Source organism: Ostrea edulis, chromosome 1 (assembly GCF_947568905.1).
Source record: "Ostrea edulis chromosome 1, xbOstEdul1.1, whole genome shotgun sequence".
NCBI classification, from domain to species: Eukaryota; Metazoa; Mollusca; class Bivalvia; order Ostreida; family Ostreidae; genus Ostrea; species Ostrea edulis.
This window is the reverse complement of record NC_079164.1, coordinates 66472386-66498607: the sequence shown is the minus strand read 5'-3', so window position 1 is coordinate 66498607 and position 26222 is coordinate 66472386. Positions and strand designations below refer to the sequence as shown.

At 35.7% G+C, this 26222-nt stretch overlaps 1 protein-coding gene and 1 pseudogene across 1 annotated transcript; one reads left to right on the top strand and one right to left on the bottom strand.

The window, feature by feature from the left end:
* Positions 1-12482: 12482 nt before the first annotated feature.
* On the top strand, positions 12483-13007 carry LOC130048056 (uncharacterized). Its single transcript, XM_056144103.1, has one exon. The coding sequence runs from the start codon at positions 12483-12485 to the stop codon at positions 13005-13007; it is 525 nt and encodes a 174-aa protein (XP_056000078.1).
* An 824-nt stretch (positions 13008-13831) lies between these two features.
* Positions 13832-16105, bottom strand: LOC130048054 (uncharacterized; annotated as a pseudogene).
* Positions 16106-26222: the final 10117 nt, after the last annotated feature.

The window sequence follows — 26222 nt, the reverse complement described above, 5'->3', positions numbered from 1 at the left end:
ACAGCTACATATTCTGTCCGATGAAGTCACTGTCCTATCTTTTCTCTTGTGGATTAATAAGGTGTATAATAGTTATACTTTTATGTTAACTTTAAATAGAACACATCTTCATATATGGATACATCATGGTGAAAAAGAAATGATATATGATGAGAAGGAGGACCCTTTCTAAAAAGTATATGTACCATTCATTACATATATATTAAACGTATGAGTATTTAAAATCAACAAGTCTAATATACAATGTAAATTATTATGAAACACTAAAACACTTAAGTCATATAATTGAAGACATCTTTAATTATTTGAAGACATCATTAATTTAATTATTGCTTGTAATAATTGTAATTGAATTGATGTGCACATCAAATTAATTATTTTTTGCTCTCATCACTTTAATTGATACATGCATCAATTCAATTACACGTATTAAGCACAATAACTTGATGAAGGAGTTACTCTACATCGTCATAATGGCTGACTTCCTTTCAAAACATGGATGAAAATATGTTAGCACATCGACTGCTGAACTGTAGATTGCATGTTCGAGTCTAGGGTGTTTTAACAAAAATTTCTCAGATTGCTTTCTACTAATGCTGACTAAAACTGCATTTTTTGACTAAATAAAATAAATTTGAAAGATTTCAATTTTAAGATGTTGTACATATCAAATTTCTCTGGTGTAGCATTCCTCATTTATGTGCATATCAATTCAATTATATATCCAATAATAAATGTCAAGAAACACATAACTATATTGTACATGTATGATGTTTTTTTGTATTGAAAATTAGAATTAAATATTGGCATAATAAAACAGCAAACTCAGGATCTTCATTTTGACATAATCCATATAAACAGATCAGTATTGTTAAGCAGTATTTGGTTTGAAAAGGTTTTACATATCTTATTCAAACATTCTCCTCTAAGATTATTATAGAGTCCTAGAATAAAATACAATTCATCCTCTGTTCACACACAAAGCATTAGGCCTAGAGACTGGTAGAGTATGCTTTTAATCTTCAAAGCATATTGTACTTGTATTTTTTATTTTATTTATTTATTCACCAATCAAGGGCCCTCAGGGGGCATATACAAATTAACAATTAAACATTATAACTACATGATACAATTTATACATATGTACCATCCACATGTTAAGGGTTTCTACATTGACATAGGTATTGAATTCTCATCGCAATACTGATTGGAAATGTACTGTTACAATAAGTGTGCTATATGGGAAGTAAAGTAAAACAATATGATGAAATGTTGTCACAAACACAGAGGGTACCAAGGGACGGTGCCTGAGCCAAGTCGATCAGACTGGCAGTCTTGTACCCTAAGTGATGGAGACAAGTTTATAAGCACATAAGAGGTGGGAACCCCAAGGGTATATTTATGATAAAATACGATTGCCAGCCCAGTGCCCCACTTCGTTTAAAAGTAGTAAAAGAAACGTAAAATGGTAGTGAAAGTTGATACATGTACAATATAATACCCCCCCCCTCTTCCAGGCCAAGTAGGATACAACACGCCTGCAATATGATTACGTTACCCGCCTGCACAATTTCTCTCACTGCTTCAAATTCTTCCTAGGAAATCTGTAGAAACTACAAGTTTCTCTCAAATTCTGGTGATTACAGCCAGTAACGAAACACAGCATTCCTAAAAACCTCGTGGCGTCTTTGTTTATCTCAAATGCCTAAACCGGAAGTTACGTATATTCGATACTTTCTCGCCCTATATATATATATATATATATATATATATATATATATATATATATATAAAAGCACAAAAACCCAATATATATATATATAAAACACTAAAGTTCCAACAACACCCGATACCTCAAAGTGTCGGATCCACAACCCGTCCCTTCTTCAGGACAAACGAAAAGAATTACATAATGTGGCCAATATCAACAGAGGATAATAACAAAAACTACATATAAATACATCGAGCACTACAACTACACTAATCTACAAACGTATTTACAACGCAGACATGTTTTTTGGTCTTTAGGCTTGTAATTCTTTTCGTTTGTCTTGAAGAAGGGACGGGATGTCCCGAAAATTTGACAATCTGGTTGTTCGTGCCGTTGGTCATTTTAGTGCTTTGTATACATACATATATATATATATATATATATATATATAGAGAGAGAGAGAGAGAGAGAGAGAGAGAGAGAGAGAGAGAGAGATTGACTGTATCTTGCTTAACGTCTCTCTCGAGAGTCTTTCACTCATATGGAGACGTCACCAAGACCGGTGAAGGGCTTCAAATTTAGGCCTTTGCTTGGGGCTTACGGACTTTGAGCAGTGAGGGTTCTTTAGCGTGCCACACTTACTGCGACACGAGACATCCGTTTTTAAGGTCATATCCAAGGACTCGTGACATTCACATCTGATGCCGAGCGTTTGGCGATGGAACTGTCATTACCTGTTTTAACGACTTAGGTCTGTCGCCGCCGGGATTCGAACCCCAGCCTTCCGCATGCGGGGCGAACGCTCTAACCACTTCGCCACCGTGGCGGTATATCATATATATACTAGCGGAAAAAAAAAACTGTGCATTATTTAATACATGAAAAATTAATAAAAAAATAACAATGAAGACATTTTATTTTTTGTAATACTGTTAACAAATGTATTCGTTACAACATTTCATAATCCATTAATGTTAACGTCGAATAACGCCAATTTCAGCACACTCGAAAGACACTGGTATGCAAAATTGAATTAACAAAGTTAATAACGCGTGTGACCACCATTTGCATTCACGCATGCTTGACAACAGCGCCTCATTAACGCCACTAAAGTGTTCAGAAATGCTTGAGGGATGTTGTTCCAGATGTTGGTTAAAGTCTGACCTAAATCAGCCAATCACACTGGCTGGTTTTGGTAAACGGCGTAGACGTCGTTCCATTTCATCCCCAGACGTGCTCAATCGGCGATAAATCGGGGAGAACAGCTGGCCAAAGGAAGACATCGACATTCTGTTGAACAAAAAAGTCCCCGACTACACGTGTAACATGTGGCCTTGCGTTGTCTTGCTGCAGAGTGATGTGATTTAGCCGTCTCTGTATGAAGGGTATCACATGGCGCTGAATAATTTCGTCTCGATGGTGTAGGCCGGTGAGATTTCCATTGACAATTTGTAGAGGGGTTCTTCTACGTGTTGTTATTCCACCCCACACCATAACGCTACCTCCACCGAATTGTCGACGTTGTACAACAAGCGCCCTGGTACCGCTCCCCAACGCGACGATACACTCTACAATGCCCATCACTGCTATCCAAATGAAATCTGGATTCATAAGTGAACAGAATATTGGCCCAGTCCTTTATTCTGAATTGCAGATGTCGTCTGCACCACGCTAGTCTAGGGATACGATGACGTTGAAACAGTATTGGGCGCACCGCTGGACGTCTTGGTCTGATGTTGTGCTCGCGCAGACGATTACACACAGTTCTTGGACTGATTGATAGAAGTCCAGGAATGCTACGAGCAGTCAAACTTGCTGTCTGGAAACAATTTCTCAGGTGCACAATTATAATGTGGTTGTCCTGTCGACGTGACGTCACACGAAGACGCCCAGAACGTGGTCGATCCCGAGTATTACCAGATTGTTGGAAACGTCTCCTTAATGACTGGTTGGTGTTCCGATGAACTCCAAAGTGTCTTGCTACGATATTTTGTGCCATTCCAGCTTGAAGCATCCCAACAGCACGATTACGTTGGTTTTCGCTGAGTCGTGGCATAACAGAAGGGTTAATTCTGTCAAAACTAAAGTGCTTTCCTTAACGAATAGTGTCAAAACAAACCTTTTACACTTCTTACTCCAAACAGTATTGGCCAGTAAAATTCGTGCGTACGAACACTTCAATAAACAACATGTGTTCACTAACCATGAAAAAGTCCGTGCATTTGAGTAAGGTACTATCCGATATTGTTAAAAACATCACCTCGATCGATTGTTTAGATTTTATAGATATAAACAATGAATATAGAAAAATTATACTAAATTTTATAATGCACAGTTTCTTTTTTTCCGCTAGTATATAAAAGCACTAAATTGCAAGAACACCCGATATTTATATTTATTATATACCCATCAATGTTTGTTTTTTGATACTGTGGATTTCACAGAGTGTGATCCGGTTTTCTGGATCACCACAATGTGGTTTTCTGATTCCGCATCAGTATCCTCTGAAACTGATAACGTCACAATGACGTCATAATACATCAACGCAATGTTTTTTGCGGAAAATATTGACTCCGTCACAAACAAAACTGCGTACAGAAAATATAATTTCATTTTATGTCTGTATTTTTGATAATTTGGATTACATTTAGTATCTCATAAATGTGGATGTAAAATGCTTAAGAGGGTATATAATAAATTGATCATTACTACAGTAACTTGATCCGAACAGTTGGATCATATCTAGTTGACAGGCGCGGATCACCAGGTGAAACTCGACGCTTCGCGTCTTGTGTGATCTGATGATCCGCGCCTGTCAACTCGACGTGATCCGACTCTACGGATCAAGTTACTGTAGTAATAATAATAATAATTATATATATATATATATATATATATAGATAGATAGATAGATAGATAGATAGATAGATAGATAGATAGATAGATATAAATTGCATCGAGAGATCCACTCTTCTTATAAAATATCTTAAACACTGAATGACACAGCGACTGTGTGAGATTGCATCAGTGTGTATAAGTAGCGCTTTAGGAGCATAACAAAACTTCCTTTTTTAGGGAAGTCGTTGTGGCCGAGCGGACTTACGCACTGGTTTGACAATCTTGCTAGGCGGTGGGTGCCGTACGTCGCTGGTTCGACCCCTGGCTGGGGCGAAAATTTTCAGTACATAGTTGTGATTATTTAGTGCTTTATATATATATATATATATATATTTATTTAAAAGTGTCGAATCCGCAACATGGATACAAGGTCAAATGCAAAAAATTATACAAAGCACTAAAATGACAAACGACACGAGCAGCCAGATTGTCAAATTTTCGGGACAACCTGTCGCTTCTTCAGGACAAACGAAAAGAATTACATAATGTGGCCAATATTAACAGAGAATAATAACAAAAATTACATATAAATACATCTAGCACTACAACTACATTAATCTACAAACGTATTTACATCGCAGACTACATGTTTTTTGGTTTCTAGGCTTGCCAATCAATGTTAAAAGCGGATCGAATTAGGATATGCCCTATTCGTCCAATGAGCTGATCCAAAATTATCGAGTGTAATATGTGGCAATAGAAAAGTATATTCCCATCGAGCGTCAAGACTGGTCTGAAATGATCAGTCCTACGCTGGATCAAGTCAAAACCAAAGAACGAGTTAACTAATCATTATCCTATTTAACTCGTTCTAAGGTGGCAGGAGACATTTCTTTTGGTTCTGAAACATGTGAGTAGGAGGTATACATCAAAGTCAGATTATGACAGACTAATGAAAAATCATATTTCCCTTTTATGTCAATACTTGTATTTCATATTGTTGCAGTTAATAAATTATGACCATAAATTGCATGTAATCTTTAAATTTTGGTGCTGGTGCACAAAACATGCTCTGATCAGTTCCCCTTTTTTGCTTTGGTTTTCTCTCATTTGGGCTAATCCGCACCACCCCCACACCATCTCAGTACCAAGCATGGGGATTTAGACACTATGCACAATTAAGAGCCTGATCTGCCCTTCTCACAAATCTACCTTTCATATGGGGCCATCCACCTTCCCTCTCAGGTACAGACCTTTTGCTGGACCATGCATGTTTTCACCGGCATTTCTTCAGCACCTGACTACGTGTCTTAGTTTCGTATTTGCACCCATCTACATGTATATGCTAGGAATCATAGCGATAACTGCATGTTGTACATCAATATTTTTATTAAGCACTCAGCTACATTTGACATGCATCCTAAAATTATTGTATAGATTTTTACACATGTAATATCACTTCAAATATGGGGTATTTCAATTTTTTTTTTTAAAGGGCCTTTAGTGCGAAACTGTCCCTTGCTACCTAATGACGGCTTATAATGAATATTTCGAACCTGGAGGTGTAAAGCTATTATGACGTCATAAAGGACTCGTTTAATTAACCTCATAACAAAGCCGTCTTAGTTTCGTATTTGCATCCATCTATATGCTAGGAATCATGGTGACACCTACATGTTGTATATCAACATTTTTATTAAGCACTCAGTTACATTTGACATGTCTCCTAAAATTATTTTCTAAAAAATCCAACCTGGCAATGGAGTATAGGAAACATATGGGGGAAAATAATTAGGGAGACTAAGTAACGATATCATAAATAATAATGAATAAATAAATAAATAAATAAATTGAAAAATTGTTTTTTGACTGCTAATGATGATGTCGTGACAAGTAGACGGCAAAGAAAGTGTAAAACCAATAGAACAACACTGAGTTATAACTAGGGAAAGCTAGGCCACATTCATTCTGGTGAAGTAATTGTGTTTGTTCATGCCATTGGGGCGGAATGACCTCAATTCATGCTTTCAGAATTTATCCTTGTTTTTTCTCACCACATCGGTGCAGTGAATAATATGGTCAATAACTACTACTGTCTTGTCTTCCCATTTATGTCCTGCGGTATTGAATTGCTCGGCAACGGGTTCTTCTTTAAACCTTTTGATTTTAATGGTAGACCGGTGGTTATTGATACTTCTACGTAGGTCCCCAGTTTCACTTAAGTATTGTTGGTCACAGACATTACATCTTATGAGATAAATGCAGTTGTCCGTGCGAAAAGATGTGTCCCCAATAATTCGGTAGGATCGGCCGGTGTCAGGATTCTGAAAACTGTCTGCTCGCGCTGTGTTTGTACAACAGGCATCTGCTATTAGAATAATTTTTAAAGCCCCCATTGGGTAAGGGATTCTCCAATCTGGTTTGCACCACCATGTCTTTCCGATTTCTCGGACGTCTGAAGGCAGCCATGAGAGGTTCATTGAAGCCACCTTTGGGTTCATGGGAAGAATAGGAATATGCTTCTTCAATTTTTTTTAGGTCTTTCAAGACAGGGTGCTACTTAGTAACCATTGGGACTCTGTCACCTACCGATTTGGTTTTATGTTGTAGTAAGGATTGTCTGTCGTGTTTCGACATCTCATCAATATTTGCTTGCACTTTTGGGGCTTCATAGCCTCTCTTGCAGAGGTGGTTTTTCATATGGGTGCTCTCTTCATGATAAAGTGCAAGGATGGAGCAGATACAACGGACTCTGGTGGCTAAACCTTTTGGCACTCCTTTGAACGTATGGAGTGGATGGCAGCCTGAAGGCATGATATATACATGGGAGTCCCTGGTTTTGGTGTGGAGACTGAACTCGACATTTCCGTCAACAATCTTAGACGTAGTGTCTAGAAAGGCGTTACTGGATGCGGAAATATCGACAGTGAACTTAATGGAAGCATAAAATGCATTAGCTATCAAGTTCGTGTCATTGGTTAATTTTAGTGATATATATATATATATATATATATATATATATATATATATATATATATGCCAAAATCATTTCCCGAGAACATTGTTGATGGTTAATACACAAATGCACACTTTTCTAATATCTGAAGTGATATTTATGACATATATAGATATAGCAGAATAATAACCACAAAAATAGTACCACACGCCGAAAACATGGACAAAAACCCAATTAATCTCCCGATATCAAAACAATCTTGGTCATGGCTGGGAAAGGGTGATTGATTAAATCACGTGATCTGAATATTACACTTTCATTGGATGAAAAGTGAAGATAACGAACAGTGATCAATCTCATCAATCCCATAAAGAGCACAACATTAAGAGTAGGACAAACTCGGATCAAAGCAAACACCAGAGGTGAGATCAGGTGGCTAGGCATAGTAAGGATTCCCTGTTAACCGATCATACCCGACTTGAACGCTTTTTCTTGATCAGGTAGATGGAGTTACCTGTAGTCAAAATCAGTATGTAAAGAACGAATTAACAATTGGTTTAAAACACGTCAGACAGCAATTAATTTAACGACATGTTGTGTTGCCAAATAAGATCTTTCTAACGACCAAAGAATTTGCAAAATGCTAAAATCAAATGAGACTGTTGAAACCCTTCTGATATCAACTTATTTGTCAGTGGCTTGTTTCGATTAAAAAAACTTATCATACGCAGAATATGCGCTTATGTATCGAATCACAATCATATGCATATACATAAATATGGGATGTTGACGATGGAAAAGTTGAGGTCTTCCCGTTTGTCATAAAGCTGAGGATTCAGAAAATATGCCTTACAAATGTACACGAAAAGAAAATCCACGCAATGCCCTAAAAGCATTATTAATGATAATTAGTTTTACTTAAAGTAATACATTTTCCCAGGATATGAACCCAACTCTCTGTTTTGTCTAAAAGCTTTGTTTTACTCTGGTATAAGTTAAAACAAAACAGTTTGAACGAGATATGGCCAATTATCACAAAAGACGACGATGGTGTCCACGTGAACAATAATGCAACAAATAGTACCATGTGGCAATAATGCAACAAATAGTACCATGTGGCAATAATGCAACAAATAGTACCATGTGACAATAATGCAACAAATAGTACCATGTGGCAATAATGCAACAAATAGTACCATGTGACAATAATGCAACAAATAGTACCATGTGGCAATAATGCAACAAATAGTACCATGTGGCAATAATGCAACAAATAGTACCATGTGGCAATAATGCAACAAATAGTATCACGTGACAATAATACAACTGACATATGATACAGGGTTGTATACAAGTAGCAACACAAGAACACAAGATATTATTACAAAACAAAATAGTTACTAAATTCAGCCCAAAACAGAGAAAAAACAAGCATTAATGAAGGACAATTTTCAGTCAAATTACATGTATGATATTCTTTGCTGACAAAAATAAAATGGGCGTATGATTTTGGGGGTATGCTAACATATGATATTGTCTATATGTTTGTATTTTCTACAGGCTAGCGCTAGGAGGTATGAATCTACACATACATACAAACCAACTACCTGGCTTCGCCCTGCAATATTTTCTTGTCTGTGCTGTGTTTGGCCATTGGGACTGATAGCTATATTCTACGCTGTGGAGGTATGTTAGACTATATCTTATTACAAGTCCTTGAAATGCACGCCGTTAAAGTATACTAAATAAATTACACGTATAATATCACAATTTGTAGAGTTACACCTATACCTAACTTCAGTGTAGGTACTGTGAAGATAACTATCATTTATATATAGGCCAATCGGAGAGCCGAGAGGAACGATCTGCGAGGTGCTGAGAAGTCTGCAAACTGTGCCAGAAACCTCACGATTTCCTCTATCGTGATTGGGATCATCGCTTGGACTGCACTTCTGGTTTTGCATTATTCAAATGCTTTCTCAGTCAGAAGCAACAATCACATCTCTCCTTGAAATGATGTGCAGAACTGTGAAACCTTTGCTGAATCATTGTAACGGAACGTCTACTAGTATTCATGATAATATCAAAGCAAGAAATATTAAACTTTGAATGGAATTTCATATTTTTACAGGTCACTTTTAATGCCTTATGTTTTTTTATCCATGTGCAGTAAAGCTATAGTGTTGTTCTATCACAGATATATCATTTGATTTACATATTGACAATGCACTTAGAATAATCACGTTAACAGTCATTTCGTCATCTATAGAAATATAATGGTATACAAAGCTGTAAAATAATCCCCTGAAATCTTGGAAGTGACCAGGCACGAACCTCGTGTATTTACAGTGTGTTTAAATTAGTACTGGATCTTTATATAAAAATGTGGTAGGACCAGTTGAATATAGTGATTTAAGAGAATTACTTGTTATTTGAAGATGAGTCATTTGATATTTAACATAAAAACCATTGAAACTGTCTCTTAAACGATGTTTGTCAAAGTTGAATACAAAGATTATGTAATACCTGTTTGCGTTCACACTATATATCTTTCAGAAGAGGAATTCTATAGAAGTTTATTCTAGTATAATTTGAAGTAACAAGCACTTTACAAAATTACTTTTAACATCTGGAGATTGGATTTGTGACAGCTTTTATTCAGTTCGGTAATAAAAAAAAATCGAAATTTTTTTGGTGAAATGTGATTGATAATTTTTAATTGATATATTTTCTGTAATAATTTTAAATGAATTGTTAAATCTTAGAATTTTTTGTGATAGATTTATGTTGAGCTTAGGTTATTCAGACCCATACTACTACACTTTAGATATTGTGTATTGAATTGAAAGACCTTTCCCTAGAAGTAAAAAGTACAAAGAAATATCACAGACAGTACTGATTTTCAGTTATTGTGAACATGAAAATTATCATTATTGTTTATTATGTAATGTTCAGTTTATTATATTCATCGTTTATTATACAACACTGCATTGTTAGAATTGTTTTGCAAGTAAAATGAAGTATGTGTTTATTCAATTTGCAGTTTATTATGTTCATTAGTATAAATGTATTCTATAATGTGCAGTTTAATATGTAACGCTGAATTGCTAGCACTGTTGTCATCTTGATAGTTCTTTTATCAAAATAATAATTTGGGACGATTGATCACAAGATATGAATATTTTCGTTTTCCATAATGTTGAATTGTCAAAAATAAATGAAATACAGTATGACAAAAATGAGTGATAATTGAGGCAATAATTGAACAATGGAATAGAAGAAACCGAACGCCAGTGGGAAGAATTACACTTACCTGATTTCACGTACAAGTGCGTGGAAGTTGAAATAACAAATATGCTGGAGTTCCTCATTGACAATATCTTTGTAAACTTTGGTGATCAGGTCTTCCATCAGTCTGTTGATGAAACCATTGTGCTCCTTTATTAACCCACCTGTTTTTATATTCTTACGGGGCGAAATTTATTCAATAGATTCTACATGAGAAGAAAAACTGTGGTTTTCAATTTGACATCGACGACGTTTTATCCATATATTTTGTAGAATTCTCCAATTTCTTTCATTGTAGATTTAAGTGACACTCCTGGACCATGAATAATTACCAATGTATCATTCACCTATTGTGACATAATATATCATTATCACTCATTTGAATTCCTTGGAACATTTTCATTTTTTTTATTCTAACAGATACAATTTCTGCGTATCTATTCTCATAAATTAATAAATTTTACCAATAAAATCCGAAACACTTACTCCAGAGTTACTACTTGCACCCTTCATATTGTTTCATTTAGGAGATGGAGTCCGTTAGCTATCATTACTTGTATGTAAAACTTATACTATACCAATTTTGACGCACCAGATGCGCATTTCGACAAATAATGTCTCTTCAGTGATGCTCTACCGAAATGTTTGAAATCCGAAATAACAATGAAGTTTTAGACCTATGGAGTCCGTAAGCTATTATCACGTGCATCTAATTCGCATATCAATTAGATGGCTTTATCGAAGACAATACAATACGCAATTCTTCCCCATTTGTCTAATGCACCCAATTTCATTCTGATAATTTCCCCTTGCTCTATATATAAGCGGTGGCGCTTTATCTGCCTCTTCCTTTTCTCAAAACTTACAACATCATATCAGGTCGGTGATGAAATCAAAGGTTATTTGTCTGTAAAACTAGGTGTGAGTTTGGGAAATTCTATCCAAGAGTTACTGCAATTGATTGCTGATTGATTAATTACAATTTTAAAAGTAGTACAAAGAAATTCACTAAATTCCATCCCGACGTTGATAGATTTTTAATTGAAATATTAGTCCCGTTGAGTCACGAGTACTGGCTTTGGTAGTCATTTTGATTAAATGATTTAATTAAAGTAGGCCACTTAATCGGCTAAATTCATAATAAAATAATTGATAAGGCAATTAAATCATTACATATTTTCATTGCATATGAGTATGCCACCAATTCGGAAAATAAAAAAGTCACAGAGGTCGAAGCCAAAGTCGTCGGCAAGTTCAAAGGCGGCGGTTTACCCCTCCCCCCTACCCCTACAAAGAACCCGAGTCAGGGTCCTGCACTACTCACTATTGCTGAATCTGGCCAGGAAGGAGAGCTTCAGACGTCAGCTACGAACCCGGCTAAGGTAGCCATGACAGATGTACCTCCGAGTGTTGAATTATCCTCAATAGGCTTACATAATTCTCAGGTGGCGATCGATTTACCGGCAACTACACCTTCTATTAACAATATAGGTATGCATGTTATGCAAGCCACTCGACAGAAAATTATTGAGGTCAGTATGTTGATTTAGTCTCTCTATTGCCACCAAAAGTTGGGGGGGGGAATCTCTTCATGAACAACCTCAGGGAAATATTAACTAGGGACTCGACCACTAAACGTATAGAGTCTATAGTGCTTTTTCGAGGTCGGACCAACTTTTCATGACATTGATGAAACTGAAGCTGAACTGTCCCCTCCTTGACCTTGCCGAACGATTCTGTACCAGCAAAGCCACAGTACACAATATCTTCATTACCCATGTTTTTGCTTTGCATGAAGTGTTTTTTGTAGGCATGATGGAAAACAATATGCCATCTCTTCTGAAATGCAAGTTATCAGTGCCATCAAGCTTTGGAGATTTCAGTTGCTGTCGTCTGGTAATTGATGCCACAGAGGTGACGCAGGATGTCCCTGGTCAGGACATGACAGCTCAATCACAGACATATAGCTCGTACAAAAATCGACACACAGTAAAGGCAGTAACAGGTGTTGCTCCTAATGGAGCAGTTATGTATGTTAGCAAACTTTATCCTGGCAGTACCTCAGGTGTGGCTATAGTGGAACACAGCAACATGTTAGCTAAGTTATCACCCGTGGACATGATCTTGGCAGATAAAGGTTTTACCATATATTCACTTCTTCCTCAAGGTGTTCACTTGAATATTCCCCCATTCCTTAAAGATAATAATAAATAATAATACCATATTTATATACCACCCTTTTCATACACTATGTACGCTCAAAGGTGCAAAGGGACAATACACACCAGCTGAAGTTCAGGTTTGCAGAAAAATAGCTCGTTCAAGAATCCATGTTGAGAGAGTGAATGAGAGGATAAAAAAATTTGAGATTCTTTCGCATATTCCCCAGCAATTTCGCCACATTAGCACAAAATTTTTTCAAGTTTGTTCTATGCTTGTAAACTTTCAAGATCCAATGATCGCTAAAATTGTAGATAATTACACTTCCAATCAGTAAATTGATATGGTTGTTTATCTCTTTCAATGTATGGAAAAGAATACTATGTGGTTAACTGGCAGGTAAAATGTGGTGTACATTGTGTTGATATTCATGAATGAAGTACATGTACTGAAATGTAAAGGAATGCACTTCATTTTATTAAATGTGCATAAATGTTCAACCAATCTAGTTGTTTTCTATTTCAATGTCTAATTTCAACAAGTTAAGATAGTAATTTATTTTGCAGTGTGTGTTGTTACTAAAAGAGAGCCATCATGGATTAATTGCCATAACTTTCGAGCATAGGTCTATTTTGAAACCTTTCACCAGCATTTGGTTATGTTTCATCAACATGAGTTTATCAATATAAGAGAAGAAGGAAAAACTAAATAAACTGACATTTTACTTCTGAACAATGGGGATTATTTGAGTGAAGTAAAAGTCAATAAGTTTTGCAATGTTCTGGTCCCATGCGCTGTATGAACCTGGAAGTCTAGCAATATAAAATTCATACGAGTCAATGAAATTTGTTTTTAATTTGCTATTGGAGATAACTAATTCAAGAATGTGAAATACCTAAACAGAAGTCTTTGATTGATACAATGGCCTCAGGAATAGTCATATTCCTGGCACTGAAAGGACATTTAGCTTCCAAAATCTCTGGCATCAATTTCATTGTATCCAGTATGTCTGTCAGTTGAGCTACTTGATGGTTATATTTGTGGGATGTTGCACGTCGGATAATCCCATCAGGACTTGCCCCTAAAACACCACTTTCATGTAGCCACACCCCTGAAAAGGTTTGGACACAATGTTGTGTATTGACTTATAAAATTGTACACTGAGTCTGTGTATTTAAGCAAAAATATGAAATAATCTCTTGCTATAATGTAGCATTTACTATCATAAAAAGAAAATTATACCTGTTTCTTCAATAACTGCATCACCGTATGAGCAATACTTTGCTTTGGCAACTGGCTCATTGTTGATACCCCATAGAATGGCATCTTTTGTTGACAAATCATAAGAGCCCAGAACCTGTTTGAATAATGATGGAGGAAACCTGAAACAATATTACCAAAATGATTTAAATACATATTAAGGTGTAAAACATACTTTAGGTTTTATTTTCAACATGATCAATCTGATTCATTATTAAATTTATTAAAGAAGAATGACGTTTTATCTATTTCGTCGGATAGCAGCAAGCACTTTACCAAAGTTGGATGCAGTTCAGCGGTTTTTCCTGACCAAAACCCAAAGATGGCTGTTCCTCTGCCCAACAGTTAATTGTGCAACCTGAAATTACACGAGTTATTCTAATGTTATTTAATTTTTCTACTAAAATATTTTTTTAGCTCACCTGAGCTGAAAGCTCAAGTGAGCTTTTCTGATCACCCGTATTCCGGCGTCCGTCCGTCCGTCTGTAAACTTTTCACATTTTCAAATTCTTCTCAACAACTACTGGGCCAATTTCAACCAAACGTGACACAAAGCATCCTTGGGTAAAGGGGATTCTCAATTGTTCTAATGAAGGGCCAGACCCCGGTCCAAGGGGAGATAATCAAGAAAAAGCAAAATTAGGGTGGAGTCACTAAAAATCTTCTTCTCAAGAACCACTGGGCCAGAAGAGCTGAAACTTATGTGAAAGCTTTTTAAGGAAGTGTAGATTCTAAATTGTTCAAATCATGACCCCCGTGGTAAGGGTGGGGCCACAATAGGGGGTCAAAGTTTTATATTGAAATATATAGGCAAATTCTTTAACAATCTTCTTCTCAAGAAACACTAAGCCAGAAAACCTGAAATTTACATGAAAGCGTCCTGACATAATGCAGATTCAAGTTTGTTCAAATCATGGGCCCCGGGGGTTGGATGGGGCCACAATAGGGGATCAAAGTTTTACATACAAATATATAGGAAAAATCTTTAAAAATCTTCTTCTCAAGAACCACTGAGCCAGAAAAGCTGATTTTTACATGAAAACTTTCTGACATAGTGCAGATTCAAGTTTGTTCAAATCATGGCCCCCGGGGATAAGATGGGGCCCCAAGGGGGTGGGGTCAAAGTTTTACACACAAATATATAGGGAAAATCTTTAAAAATCTTCTTCTCAAGAACCACTGAGCCAGAAAAGCTGATTTTTACATGAAAACTTCCTGACATAATGCAGATTCAAGTTTGTTCAAATCATGGGCCCCGGGGGTTGGATGGGGCCACAATAGGGGATCAAAGTTTTACATACAAATATATAGGAAAAAACTTCTTCTCAAGAACCACTGAGCCAGAAAAGCTGATTTTTACATGAAAACTTTCTGACATAATGCAGATTCAAGTTTTTTGAAATCATGGCCCCCGGGGGTAGGATCGGGCCACAAGGGGGATCAAAGTTTTACATACAAATATATAGTTAAAATCTTTTTCTCAATAACCACTGAGTCAGAAAAGCTGATATTTACAAGAAAACTTTCTGACATAGTGCAGATTCAAGTTGTTCAAATCATGGCCCCCAGGGGGTAGGATGGGGCCACAAGTGGGGGGGGGGGGGTCAAAGTTTTACATACAAAAATAGGAAAAAGCTTTTAAAATCTTCTTCTCAAGAACCATTGGGCCTAAGAAGTTGACATTTACATGAAAGCTTTCTGACATAGTGTAGATTCAAGTTTGCAAAGGGTAGTTTGGGCCATAATAGGGACTAAGGTGTTACATGCAAATATATATGGAAAGTCTTCAGATATGGGCCATGGTGACTCAGGTGAGCGATGTGGCCTCTTGTTTCTATTGCCTTTGAACTTACTTCAATTTTTTTAACCTAAGGATATGACTAACTGTACATGTATCTACCTGCTCTATTTTCTCCCTTTGGATAGCAAGATTTGTCTTCAACCACTGTATCTTGTCTGTAGCACTAGTGTAAGCTTCTCCCAGCAATAAATCTTCTACATCAGGAATATCCAGTGTAGGGGATGGGGGTTCTTTTGACACTATCCACAGCATAGCTACATGTAAAATTTGTGCTTATGAATGATTTACAATCAATTTATAGATAATTATTCATGAAATTTTAACATCAATAGAGAAATATGAGTTTTAAACTATATATATATGCTAGAAGATAATGATTTCCATTTTAATACAATGTACAACATGTTCATGTTTTATGCCATTATTGATAAACTTAAGTGATGGAATGTTGCATTACAACAAATAAATCTTCTAGTAGGAAAATCAACCTCAAAACAAGCTTTAGAATATGATACATGTTAATAACAATAAAAATGAAAATATGTACCAACTGCACTCAAAGCCCATTGTTGTTAAAGTTTTGATATGATGTAAAATCACACTTTTTTGTTCAGCATAAAACTGAACTACTTAATATCAATAGTCCCTATTATAGTGTAGAAAATCCAGCATTGAGTATTTGTAGGCTCAGTATTCAAATATGAAACAATTGAACATTTTAAAACAAAAACGAAATGACCAAAAAAAAAACAACATAATATTTTCGAGCATAATCTTAAACCTGAAAATCGACCAAGAGCATTAAGTTTATCACACAGGAAAGTAACATCTGTATCATCAACTGGTCTTGATGTAGCTCTAACAGAACAAAGTAATTAGATAGCATATTAAGTCTCTTGAACCCAATACTGTTTAGAACAATGCAAGAAAAATAAATAATTTTAGAATATAAAAATCTATTATATCCATGGGACATCTAAAGTTCACTCCATATAACCATAATACCAGCATAAAAAGATAAGCAGATGATTTTATCAACAAGTTTATAATGATAAATAGTTCAACTACCCATTTAATTGACACACTATTTCATAAAATATACTTTAAGATAATTTGTTTACTTTCTTCATATTCTTAAGAATACCTGTAATTGGCCACTTTTTGTGAAGGTGGAAAAAGCTCATCCATAGTGGTTGTTTTCTTTGGTGGTGCTTTCTTAGGATGCTGGATCCAAGAAGCCCTCACATCCGTCTTGCTAACATTCTTATAACTACATAGAATATTATAAAGTTTTATAACTATTCATATATAAAAAAAAATCTAAGGCATGCATACTTTCAACATTTCATACACATAAAAGGAGAGATGCCTTGTGGTGACATTTATCCTGCCCGTTCACACAATCACATATGCTGTCAGAAACTGTGTGGTTATCCCCTAATGTGACCTAAATGAAGGAACAGAATGAATACTTTCTGACAGGTTAAAAAAAATAATTAGTAATATTGAGGTGAAAATTAACACAGAATGTGCACTTACATTGACGTGGTAACTTCTGTCTCTCATACTGGCTTGAACTCTTCCCTGGGCGTAATTAAGTTCGGGATCGAACATAAACTTTAGTACATGGTCTGCTTTTACTGCTAACTCGGACTTCTGATGAAGTTTTTTTGGTTCCAGACACGTAATTCAACCAATATAGGATGGAAAATGACATCCTGTTATTTATTTACCGTTACCACTTGCATTTGTTTATCTCCAGTAGCTAAGATCTCGTTCAATCTCGTCAAATTACGCACTTCCGCTTTCTCGCCCTATAGTAGATGAAAGCCAAAGATTACGAACAGTGATCAATCTAATGACTCCTATAAGCAATACAAAATAGAGAGTTGGGCAAACAGGGGCACCTGGACACACCAGAGGTGGGATCAGGTGCCGAGGAGGAGTAAGCATCCCCTGTCGACCGGTCACACCCACCGTGAACCCTATGTCCTGATCAGGTAAACGTAGTTATCTGTAGTCAAAATCAGTGTGCCAAGAACGGCCTAATAATCGGTATGAAACTCGTCAGACAGCATTTGACCCAATGATAGTTTGCATTGATTAACTAGATCGTTATAAAGACCACAGAATTTGCGAAATGCTGACTTCAGTCGAGACTGTTGAATCCCCTGTACCATCAACTTGTTTGTCAGTAGCTTGCCTCCATTTAAAAACTGACAGTACGCAGAACAAGCTCTTGCGTATCAAATCAGTTGAGAGAAGTAAACACCACATGTAGATGATAATGGAATATTGCTACATAAATATGGGAAGTTAAAGATGGAGAAGCTGAAATCATCCCGTTTGTCATACAGTTGAGTTATCAGTTTGCCATTAAATGTCTACTGTCAATGAAATATCTAAGTATGAAGCAGATGTGGACGACTTTGTGGTGTCTTTTATTTCGAGCTCACGGGGCTATATCGAATCAACATATGAAAGAAAGTTATTACTGTTAATAGACAAAACGTCGTCGATGTATCTAAATGTCGAAGTGAAGGCTACAGCAAGAGATTTTTTCTTTTTTCAAAAAATTCTGCTTCATGTGAATATAGAAACAGGTCAGCTAACAAAGAGGACAATTTGTGCCCATAGGAATTCCAACAGACTGTTGGAAAACCTGATCACCAAAGACCACGAAGATATTGTCAATGAGGAAATCTAGCATATTTTTTATTTCAACTTCAGAGTACTTGTGCGTGGAATCAGAGTGGTGTTTAACAAAGTAATTTTTTGGATGACTGATCACTAGATGCAAGGTGAAGATAACGAACAGTGATCAATCTCATAACTCCTATAAGCAATACAAAATAGATAGTTGAGCAAACACGGACCCCTGGACACACCAGAGGTGGGATCACGTGCCTAGGAGGAGTAAGCATCCCCTGTTGACCGGTCACACCCGCCGTGAGCCCTATATCCAGATCAGGTAAACGGAGTTATCCGCAGTCAAAATCAGTGTGCCAAGAACGGCTTAACAATCGGTATGAAACATGTCAGACAGCATTTGACCCAATGCGAGGTTGTATTGACGAACTAGATTGTTATAACGACCATAGAATTTGCGAAATGCTGACTTCAATCGAGATTGTTGAAATCCCTGTACCATCAACTTGTTTGTCAGTAGCTTACCTCGATTTAAAAACTGACTATACGCAGAACAAGCTCTTGCATATCGAATCAGTTGAGATATATAAACACCATATGTAGGTGATAATGGATATGAATATTTCCGTTTTCCATTTTGTTGAAGAAGCAACCGTCTATGATGTCAAAAAGTCAAGTATTTAATGTATCGTGAGGAAGTTGAAAAGTCATAGGTTTTGATATTATTGATTTGGAAAAAGTTTTGCGATTTAAAGTTTACTAAAAGTTCTTTAGATATTTTTTGGATGTTTTAGCTATTTCATATAAATCTGTTAATTTCTCTTACTAGGGTCATAAACTTAATCTTAGTATACATTGATCGTATTCTTCTCGATCCTCTATATCTCTTCGGGTTCAACACTAATCCGCAGGATACTGGTACACGTACGAACTTTCACTTTACATAGATTGATCCGAAATGAGGTAAACCTTTTATACACACCGGACTCTTTCGCTTTAAAATTAGATGTGGTACATATATATATATATATATATATATATATATATATATATATATATATCATAAGAGGTGTAGAAATATCAAATTCAAGTTCAATATTATCTTTAAATTTTATAGTTTGGGGATAAATGTTGAGAAAACTATTTTATATTTTTTAATTGGGGGGGGGGGGGGGTCATTCATTGGTTAGGTTTATGAAATCGTCACTTATGGTGACAGCCAGAAAAAAGTAATAAAATTCGACAGGTTGATTTATAATTCAAATGTGCATCTGTATGTGTGCGTGTGTGCGTCTGTGTGTGTATGACGGTGAATTGTCAAATGACGACTAGTGGTTTATAGACTCGTTGGAAGGTGTTTGTTGCGGGAACCTCTAGAAAAGGACGTCATATGCCAGATTGATGGTTACAAGTATCTGAGTACCTCACACATGTATGTTTGCTTCTTTCTATGCCTTAAATGACAGGCATAGTTTGGCGCATCTCTCAATCATAAAATGTTGGAACCACCTTATTACTTCTGAAAATACACCAGTGTTTAATATCTTTAAAGTAACAGTCCACACATATTCTTGGACAAAAAAATGTTTTCTCCATTATTAACAATTTAGGATTATCATTCATAACTAAGCAAGAACGTTCAATAAAACCATTTCTGGGAAGGATAAAACAAATGTTGACAGATCATGTTTACCAGAAGAATCTGCAAACAATTATAATTCACCAGAACTAAAATTTTATCGTGTTATCTTTGATGACTTTAAACGCTGTGCATACAGTGATATATACTCATTAAAAAAGCAGAGAGGTCGGTCAGTAGCAGAATTCGCACATAACGTTGCCATAGAAATATATTTATAAAAGTGATAGTGAAACACGTGTGTTTATTTTGTATTCGGGTGGGTGTTTTGGGGTATCTGCAGATCGATTGGCTATTTTTGAAAAGTATTTACGGGTGAATAGGGTGAGTCCATGCTACGCATGAGGTAGCCACGTATAAGGTAGAATCTCGGGTGTTTACAAATCATTCGAAGTTCGCTGATACTTTGCAACAGACTACACCCTCCACCCCTCCCAGTATTGAGGCATATCGTTTTAACTTTAAGAATTGTTGATTTAATTGTTCTATTTTCTTTTGTAGAACGGGTTTTTTGAAGTCAAATGAAAGATTGATTTTGTACATATGTATTTATTAAAAGTATGTTGCACTAGTGCATGTGAGCTCATCCTACATACAGGTGTTTGTGTTTTATTTTATAAATGATTTATGTTCGGTTGAACTGGTGAATAAAAACATAGAAGAGAAGACACGCCATACGAACATATGAACGATTTTGTAACATGTAATACTGGGGCAACTGAAGATGAATTTCATTTTCTATCCAACTGTAATAAATACAACCATCATAGAGAAATGTTTGAAAGAAACTTGTTACATTTTACTCAAAGATCAGATATGTCCAATATTCAAAAGTCAAACTCTGTTTTAATAGTTATTCACAAAAATTACTAAAAGAATATTTATCAACAAATGTATGTTATCTAGAAATGCTTTGCAAACATAGATCTAGAATATATATGCACATATAAATGTATGTTTATGCATTATATATATAATCATACCTGCGTATTGTTTACGGTAATTTATATTACTGAGTAAACTCATGTACATTCTTGATATGTTGGGCGTTTGCCAATTACATGTACTGTAATCGTGTTTATGCCAAAATATATTTGACAGAAGCATGCATGTTTTTTTCTATTCGGGTCGGTTCCATCATTGTGACAGTCTTTCTGAAGTTGTAGTTTCCTGACGTATGAACGCTCGATAACAAAGTAGTTCTCCTTAATTAACCTTTGTACTGAGTTCATATATACGCGCTTTGACCGTATCATCTAAGTAACTTCTATAAAGAAAATGATAGGTTTTGTATTATATATCACTAAATGCGTCTTTGAATTATTGCTACGCCGGGTTTTTTTGTTGTTGCGAAAAAGACACAAAAACGTTAAAGAACAGAGATCGTATATTAAGTTACAACGATCGTTTAAAAAAAGCAATAGAGAATGTTTTCACTATAGACAATGTTTTACAGTTCATTATGTTCTTTATTGTTTATTATGTAATGTGCAATTTAGTATGTCCATTGTTTTTATGTAACGCTGAATTGTTAGATCTGTTTTGTAACTAAAACAAATCATGTGTTTACCCAAACCATTGGTCTTAATTTTGCTCATACTTGAGGATTTAGAAATTAATCACTACATTGATTCGTTACTTATTTACTTTTGAAAGATGATTATTCAACAAAATTATTTCTAAAATGACTTCTGAATCTGTCTTTTAACAAATTGTTGGATGACATTTTAAGGGTAAAACCAGAGGAAATATTTATCACGAGGAAGTAATTGTGTGTACCACGTATATCTAAATCGTCTCGCCTTATTGCAGCGAGTGATTTCGACATTTGAAGAGCCATGAACACATCCTCTCGTAAGTCTTTTCCTTTTAGAGCTTTGCTAATTTTTTCTCATTTTATAGACTTCTGAAGAGACTTGTATTTTTATCTAAAGAATTTCCAAGTGTGTAAAAGGTGAAAATGATACATGTATGCACTTTCGTTTAAACGCAAACTTTCTTTTCCTAAAGTAGCAATTTAATTAATGTTTACAAAAATGCCAGTATCAATAAAATACATGTACAGAATACTGCATGGTTGATTTTTTGCTAACTTGTGCAGAATACAACGCGGGATATATCCAAGTGGATACTGCTCACCATAGTGACCCAGCAGGGTACCAACCATACGTGTAAGTAGATTGATACACAGGGTAAAGAAACAGCACTATATTGACACCATATTTGCTATAATTCTCAACCGGTTTATACCCAATGTGGAATGAAACATCCATGAAATGCTTGTGAAGATTCTCCTGTCGGCTTTACTTACTACATTGTACCATACTTTATGGGCAAGATTTTCAATAGCAGATATAATAATTTTTATTATGTGTCTGACAATGAAAAATTTATAATAAAATATTTGTTTTCTTATTCTAAGTATACATATTTTGACTTATCTATACAGCATGGTACATGTATCTCTAGAATGTATGCAATCACTTTTAGAGGATATTTAGTTATCGATATCAAAAGAAATACACAAGAGAAAATAACATTGTGCAGATTTTAAGTGAATAGAGAGGGTATCCATTGTGCTAAAATGAAATTATGATGGACGCATCTTATTGATATCTAGCTAATTTAAGCCACAGGAGCGTACATAGACAAATTCGTCTCCTTATTATGAAAGGTGAAGATAAGCAAACAGTGATCAATCTCTTACAAGTAGTACAAAATAGAGAGCCGGACAAACAAAGGCCTCCGGACACATCAGAGCTGGGATATGGTGCCTAGGAGGAGTAAGCATCCCCCGTCGACCGGTAACATCCGCCGCGAGCCTCACGTCTTGATCAGGAAAACAGAGTTATCCGTAGTTGAAATCAGTGTGCCAAGAACGCTCTAACAATCAGTATGAAATACGTCAGACAGCATTTGAACCAATGATAGGTTGTATTGGCAAACAATTTCTTTCTTTGAATTAATTGCACCAAATCTCCTTTATGAAAGGAAGTATTTTCGATAAAATTGTTGGCATTTTACATAATATTTTAATTGTTCTTTTGTATGTACTACAAAATTCATCCAAGCATATTTGGATATATAGACTGAGTAATGAATTCGTGCTTTGTTCGATACCTCTATTTAACACAATGTACTTCAAATTATTCTCAATTTGTATAACTTCCCTGTCATACTTTTCCGCTCGAGCTATTTTAATGAATGACGATAAAACTAAGCTGAGAGACAAAAAGGTGATGGGTACTATATGTAAATAACACCACTTTAGTTAGTTGTTCAATCAATGTCATTGACTTGCTGTATATATTTAATGAATGGAAATTTTAATGAATGGAAATATATATATATATATATATATATATATATATATATATATATATATATATTTCACTCATATGGAGACGTCACCAAGACGGGTGAAGGGCTTCAAATTTAGGCCTTTGCTTGGCGTTTACGAACTTTGAGCAGTGAGGGTTCTTTAGCGTGCCACACTTACTGCGACACTAATCCAAGCCTTAATAGAAAATAATTATTTGAACAATTGAACTACAATTTAGCATGATATTTTTACAAAATATGTGGGAATTATAGACAATTACCAAACGCTACCAGTTAACGTTATTATGACGACATAAAGGACTCGTTTAATTGACGTCATAACAAAGACGTCTTAGTTTCGTATTTGCACCCATCTATATGCTAGGAATCATGGTGACACCAACATGTTGTATATCAACATTTTTATTAAGCACTCAGCTACATTTGATATATATCCTAAATTATTCTCTACATTTTTAGACATGTAATATCACTTCAAATATGGGATATTTCCATTTTTTAAAAGGGCCTATAGTGTGAAACTGTCCCTTGCTACCTAATGACGGCTTATAATGAGTATTTCGAACCTGGAGGTGTAAAGCCGTATAACTGGTGTTGAACTGTGATGGAAAATAAGATATATTATAAAAATTATAAAGTAATATGAAAAGATTAAATCAAAAAACTAAATATCCAACCTGGCAATGGAGTATAGTAAAAATATGGGGGGAAATAATTAGGGAGACTAAGTAACGATATCATAAATAATAATGAATAAATAAATTGAAAAAATGTTTTTTGACGGCTAATGATGATGCCGTGACAAGTAGACGGCAAAGAAAGTGTAAAACCAACAGAACAACACTGAGTTATAACTAGGGAAATCTAGGCCACATTCATTCTGGTGAAGTCATTGGGTTTGTTCATGCCATTGGGGCGGAATGACCTCAATCCATGCATCCAGAATTTCTCCTTGTTTTTTCTCACCACATCGGTCCAGTGAGTAATATGGTCAATAACTACTGCTGTCATGTCTTCCCATTTATGTCCTGCGAGACTGATTTACCCAGGGATTTCAGTTACATTATTTGGGGCCTAAGTTACATATACAATCAGACAACTTGATATCAGCATATGAACACCATCGGGAGGTTAAAGAAAAACTTCGTAAGGAAATTGAGTTGGGCAGGATTGGCGGTCCATACAAAGATTTGTCTATATCCAATCTTCGTACTTCGTCAAAAGGGGGATAATTCAGGATTGAGGCTCATAACTCATTTATCCTTCCCTGACCACTGCAGTGTCAATGCATTCATACACCCCAATGATACTTGAGTTCAATATACTTCATTTGATGAAGTCGTCCAAATGATAGCTCGCTTTGGTAAGGGGGTATTTATTGCTAAATATGGCATAAAATCAGCATTTAGAATTTTACCCATATATCCTGGGATTTTGATCTTTTGGGTTACGAATTTGACAATAACTATTACATTGATAAATGTCTGCCCATGGGATGTTCTATATCTTGTAATGTTTTTGAGGAATTTGCCACCTTTTTGAATTGGTTGTCAATTAATCAGTGCGGCTTTGATTCGGTTGATCACCATCTCGATGATTTTATTTTTGCTGCTCAAAAGGCTCAAGGGTGTAAACGTATTATGTCAACATTTCAAAACATGTGCCGTGAACCTGGGGTTTCCCTAGCAGATGACAAATCAGTAGGTCCAACAACCTGCCTAACTTTTCTGGGCTTAGTGATCGACACAAATCAGATGTTGGTTAAAATCCCTGGCCCCAAATTGCTTGCACATCACGATGGTCATCACTGAGGATTTCATGTCCAGGACAAAAGACTACTCTAAAACACCTACAATCATTGTATGGAAAGTTAAACCTTTTCGCTCGAGCTATCCCGCTGGTCGTGCATTTGTAAGGCGGCTATATGATACTACAATAGGGGTAACAAATCCTCACCACCATATTAGTATTACAAAAGACCTGGATGGAGATCTTTGCACATGGTATTAATTTTTAAACATCTCAAATGGTCAACTTTACTTCTTAGATCAGGAATGGACATTAGATGATATGTTACAGTTGTTTGCAGATAGTTCAAGGACTTTAAACTTAGGTTATGGGCCTATTTTCAAGGTGAATGGTGCTACGTTGGTTGGTCCCCCTTTTGGGAAGACCTATCATATTATCCAAGAAAAGCATCCTTCATATAGACAATCAAGCCCTTGTAGCCATATTAAATAAGCAGTCCTCAAAATCCAAATTGGTTATGTCCCTGGTTCGACCCCTTGTTTTGAAATTGGATGCAGTATAACATGTTATTCCGTGCTGAATGTAATCCCACAAAACTTAACATCATTGCCGATTCTATTTCTCGGAAGCAATGGGAAAAGATTTCGTCAGCCATCACCGGAAGCAGATACATTTCCATTTACAATTCCCTCCTCCTTCACAAGCGTTATCTACAGTTTGAATGCAACAAATTATTAGACGCTTCACTATCATGAAATGTGAAGATAACGAACAATGATCAATCTTACAACTCCTATAAGCAATAAAATATAAGCAATTTATAAAACAC